A 5,526-nucleotide genomic window follows, 5' to 3' on the forward strand; every position below is an offset into this window, starting at 1 on the left:
TTTTAATTTTTTTATTATATATATCCAACAAATTTATCTATGAAACCAATCCAAAAGCATTTTACATGAACATAACTTGTTAATTATTAATATATTGAGGTCAAGCAATTTAGAAAAATTATAAATATTGTGTGACGTAAAGCGTGACCCGAGCATTTCATACATACTTATGCGTCTACTAATTCATAGCGAATTTTGATTGGATTTAACTTAAGCAATTCAATGGCGAAAGACGCGATAACAATCATGAGCGGTAAACAAATCCGGGCCTACATTTTTAACTTTCCTACGGTCTAACATAATAATGGCTGTCACTAATGTTACAATTAACGGACTTCATGTTTCAGTGACGTTATACGCTGCTGGGTAATCCGTGTTTAATTAACTCTAAAAAATTGCATGTTTTTTGTTCTGCCTATTATTCGTTCGGTATGATTATTTAATGTTGCCGGCTGCCCACAAAATTAGCTTAACTATGGAGACTTGGCATTATTATGTCAAATGTATTGTTCGCTTAAGTCATTTTCGTTTTATGTCCCGTATGACGGCGAACAATCGCAGTAATTTTGCAATCCGCACGTTCTATAACGCTCAGTCGTGTGCATTAAAAAATTATTTTCAAAAATTGTAGGGTACTTGCCATTGTATAGCAAAAATTCATTTTGAATACTAACCTAAAAGAAAAACCCCAGACTAGTGGCAGCTAATTCAACAGAAAAGTGTTGTTGTTAATTAAACACAAAAATTCAACAACAAGTAGCCTAACCACTGCCTTTATTTAAAGCTTTCCCATATCGATTTCCCAAAGTGTTCGACTAATAACAGAAATGAGCGTCAAAATGAGGTAATGCCCCTTCGCAGCTGAAAACGGCAATTTTGGAGAGGTAATGGAGTACGAGAAGGCGCAGGGCGGTGCGTCCAATCGATTCTTATTAATGGAAACATCCTGGATTCTAAAAATAAACCCCATTTCCGATAGGAGCGTCTAGATTAATCCAAAATCCATGGAATTGTGTTGTTGTTTTTCTTGTGGATTTGATTAAAAAAAGATTTCATCGCCATTTTTTAAAGTTTGGGTAATTAGAACCCTGTAAAGTGAGATTATGTTTGAGTTAGGTTCAATATTCAAAGCTGAACTCTTGTTGAAATATTTAATGTCGTAATGTAGTAGAATACCTAATTGATCTTGTACTCTTTATACACTAATAATAGAGTGAGTTTCTCTTATTCAGATATTAAAGATATTGCTTATATGTAGAAAGCCTGATATACTGAGCTGTGTAAATTTAATTTTGCCTTGTTCTCAGACAATAGGACACTTTTTCTGTTAGTTATGTGACAACCGACAGTTAAATCTTAGCATTCTGCGAGGTTTTCTACTGTCGTCGTTTCTCGCCTCTCGATTTTGATTACCTGGGATTCCACCAATCTTCTTCTTGTTAATGTAGCTTTCTGTACATCATCTTTTCAGCTTTGTGGCGACCTTCCTTTTTTTTTTTGCTTTCTGGGGAACTTAATATCATTCATTCCGTTCCACTCTCCATACCAAGTGAGCATTTTACTTATGACTGTATCCAGAATGGAGTCAGTAATACCGATTTGCTCATTTATTATGTGTACCAAACTTGACGTTCTATCACTTCTTCTTCAATATTCGTTCCTTGTTCCGTTATGTTAACTAGCAAGTTTCTGATCCATAAGTGCCTAGTGATTCAAAGACTGACATTTGTTTGACCATTTTCGTAATATTACTGGCGTTGTTCCTGTCTCCCAGTACCAAAACTTGATCGTTAGCAAAGAAGAGAATGTGCAGCATCTGATCTGCTATTGATAAAGCCTTCACAGTTTTATTTCTATTCTGTTAATGAATTCTTTAAGTAAATTGTGAAAATGGAGGGGTTAAAACCTAAATTTAATTTGTCTTTTTTTTTCAGAGGAGTTATATTATATTATATTATATTCACACCAGGACTCAAAAAAGCTAAACAAAGGTTGAGAAAACGTGAACACAATATTACAACTTATAATTGCTGGACTGAATGCTTCGCCAATTGTGCTGAGGAACGGATCGAAGAAGAAGCAGGACAATCTGAACTAGTATCACTTAAAACAATTTGCGAGTTCAAATCTCTGAACATCGAAAATATGACTCAAGAAACATATATTCTTTTTAAGTTTAGAGAAACGTTAAACTAAAATGTATGTTGATTTTTGTTATTTATTCGTTAAGATTTATAGAAAATAAGTAGTTGCCATAATAATAATAATAATAATAATAATAATAATAATAATAATAATAATAATAACAACAATAATATTTGAAAGCGGTCATATTACATATTACATTATTGAAATTATTTTAAAGTATACAGGATCGCTTAAAAAAGCATGAATTCCTTTTAAAGTTCATGACATTGAGACTGACAAATGACATTTGAGATTTTTACATGACAACTGTGTAAATAAATTCATAAAATTTACTATTGTCAGTAAATTAAAAAAAATAACTGAGAATGGATTTTCCTAAAGCTGCATTAGTTGATATGATTTATATACTATCTATAATGCGGAAAAATACTTTGTTGGCAGTAGGAGTTTACATAACGAAGTAACCTTTTTCTTCTTCCATTTTACTTGAATGTAATTTTTATCACAAGTTATCGTTCCATCTTTTTCGTGGGCGTCCTATATTCCTCCGACCGGCACGCGATCTATCTCTTGCTTTCCTCATTATCCGTTGTTCAGACATTCTATTCTATGTTGATTCCATTCTTGCTTTCTATGTTTTCAATTCCACATATGTGTCTTATGTTTTCATTTGTTTCTCTAGCCCAGAGTGTTTTCCCTGCTATTTCCCTTAATGTTTTCATTTCATTTGTTTCCAATTATTTCTGAGTCTTAGATGTTTCCGGTATTGTTTCAGCGGTATATGTCATGCCTGGTAGAACTACAGATTTTGTTTTTTCAATTTCAGATACCGACGATGATACTACAGTATCATCGTCGGCCGTTACACTTGTATTTCTTTATTACCCCTTTTTGTTTTTACTTCTCTAATTATTTCGTCTAATATAATGTTCGATAATAAGGGGCTTAGTGAGTCTCCTTGCCCAATACATGTAGTTACATCTATGGGCTCAGTTGGCGCTGAATTTACTCTTGCTTTTATTTTAATTTTTTTGTATATATTTTCGATTGGTATTATTATATCAAATGGGATATTTCTGTCATAAAGTATATGTATCAGGTTCTGTAGCTGCACTCCATCAAAAACTTTTTCTAAGACATTGAAGCATAAGAACACTGAACTATTGTACGCAATTGATTTTTCTATAATTTGCCTAATTACAAATACTACCTCATTACAAGATCTTCGACTTCTGAAACCTTGTTGTTCTTCAAAAAGTTTTACAGGTGGAGTTATTTTGTTGGTAATAATTCTTGTTGACAGTTTCAAAGTCGTGCATAGGAGGTTAATTCCTCGATAGTTATTTGGATCAGTTTTCTTCCTCTTTCTAAAAAGTGTCTTCCGGTATTTGTGATCTTCGTATTCACTTTTTTATAAACGCTGTTTGCTTGGGAGCTCCGTGCTTCAATAATTCATTCTGTATTCGATCTTTGCTAGCCGATCTTCGGTTTTCTTCACTATTTATTTCTAGTATTTCATCTGTTACTATATCCGGGGTTTCTGGTGTTAAATTCTCCGTCGTAATGTACAATTGTTTTAAGTGGTTTGTCCATGTATCATTTTCGATAAACTTTACCTTTATCAATTCGTTCATTTCTTGTCGCTGTCCATATATCATTCTTCAGATCACCTTTTGCAAACCATAAAAGTCGCGTTCCATATATTTTGAGAATTTTTTCCCAGTGTTCTTTTTTCTTTTTCCTTACCAGTGTGTTTGTTTCGTTGCGAATTCTTTCATATTCTTCATAATCTTCTCCTGTTTTCGTGGACTTATATTTGAGATAGGCTCTTGTTTTCTGTTGACATTTTAGTTTTACTTCGTCACAAAAGGAAGGTGTACTTTTTATTCTTTTTGATGTTCTGTCGGTTTTTGATATTTTCTCGAATGTTTCTCCCCCTATTTTCTATATCTTCTTCTATTACTGAGTTTTCGTTTATTTTGTTTTCCAATCTTGTTTGATAGAGATTTTTTATTAATTCATACTGTAGTTTCCCTACTTTAGTCTTTGTTTCTCAAAATTTTATGTTAGTTTTTTGATGTTTGCTTATTTTCATTTCTATTTTCCCCCAAACAAGATTGAGGTCACTTTCTACATTAGCAGAACATAAACATCTTATATCTAGTATTTGTGTGTAATGTATTTCCCTATTTGTTAAGGTGTAGTCTATGATTGATCCATCTCCTCGTGTATTTTTGAATGTATATTTATATTGCTCTTGGTGTCTAAAAAGGTGTTATTTATTGTTTACTAAAGATTCGCCGTTCTCATTAGTCACACTTTCATTAAATTTTTCTTTCACCCCTGCTATTGTTGCGTTCCCTACTCGTGCATTGAAGTCACCTAATATAATAATTATCTCTCTTTTTGGTATTGCATCAATTGTATCTTGTAATTTCTCATCAAATTTTAGTCTGTCTCCTTCTGGTTTGCAGTTTTCTGGGGTGTAAATTCCAATTGTGTTAGTTTTTTGATTTTCTGATTTAAGCTTAACTAATATAATTCTTTCCGATGCATATTTGCCTTCCTGGATATTTTGAGACAGTTTTCTACGGATTATTAATTTTACACCCTCTTTTGATCTGACGTGCCTTTCCACTCCACTGTATATTAAAATATATTCGCCGAGCCACATTTGTCCTTTGTCTTTCTTTTTTGTTTCACATATCTCTATATTTCTATCGCATTATATTCTTTTTTATAGCTGCTCATTTTCCGTTTTCTTGCCGATTTCGTCATCATATTATTTTCCGAGGTATTACATTGGTTCTGTCAGCCGTGTATAGTTTTTACAGTAGGTAGGCAGTGATAATGGTAGAGCTACTCAATCCACCAGGCCCCAGGCGAAGTAACCTAATAGACATTAAACCAACTAGACAATCTCTTCAGTGTTTAATGGAACGGTTTGATGCTAGTGGTAGTATTGAATATGAAAAACGGAAAATGGCAAACCACCATGCTACCGATACGGAAAATGAATTGGGAATTTCACTTCAAGATAATCCCAGGTCACCTAGCTAAATTGTGTGATACATCCCAATCGCTTATCATCCCTTCGATATGGAACTACAGCAAGAACTTGTGCACCGTGATTTTGAACAAAAGGTGAACTTCTACACCGTTACAAATGAAGCAATAGCAATTTTCTAATTTATAAAATAATGTTTTACGATGCAGCTACTTTTAGCACTAATGGTGCAGTTACTTGTCATAACGTACATTATTATTCAACAGTTAATCCGTTCAGGGTACGGGAGGCGCAAAACAAAACCATTAGTCACTTAATGTGTGGTGTGGAGAAAAAACACCTTAAACTAATTGGACCATATGTTTTTCGGG

The 5,526-nt window shown here is 33.3% G+C and overlaps 1 protein-coding gene across 1 annotated transcript; it reads right to left on the bottom strand.

Moving 5' to 3' along the window:
• Positions 1–1,678: 1,678 nt before the first annotated feature.
• LOC132708326 (uncharacterized) lies at positions 1,679–4,822 on the bottom strand. The gene is made up of 2 exons (XM_060680594.1): positions 4,439–4,822; positions 1,679–1,858 (listed from the first exon to the last, which is right to left on the bottom strand). Exons 1-2 carry the CDS (start codon positions 4,820–4,822, stop codon positions 1,679–1,681), a joined length of 564 nt encoding a protein of 187 aa, XP_060536577.1.
• Between the last annotated feature and the right edge of the window lie 704 nt (positions 4,823–5,526).

Source organism: Cylas formicarius, unplaced genomic scaffold (genome assembly GCF_029955315.1).
Source record: "Cylas formicarius isolate icCylForm1 unplaced genomic scaffold, icCylForm1.1 PGA_scaffold_10__41_contigs__length_53128322, whole genome shotgun sequence".
NCBI lineage: Eukaryota > Metazoa > Arthropoda > Insecta > Coleoptera > Brentidae > Cylas > Cylas formicarius.

Coding starts and splice junctions, on each gene's coding strand:
- LOC132708326 (XM_060680594.1), bottom strand. CDS start 4,822: ATGTGGCTCGGCGAATATATTTTAATATACAGTGGAGTGGAAAGGCAC. Junction 1,859..4,438: donor ATGAGAACGGCGAATCTTTA/GTAAACAATAAA, acceptor ATTCATTAACAG/AATAGAAATAAAACTGTGAA.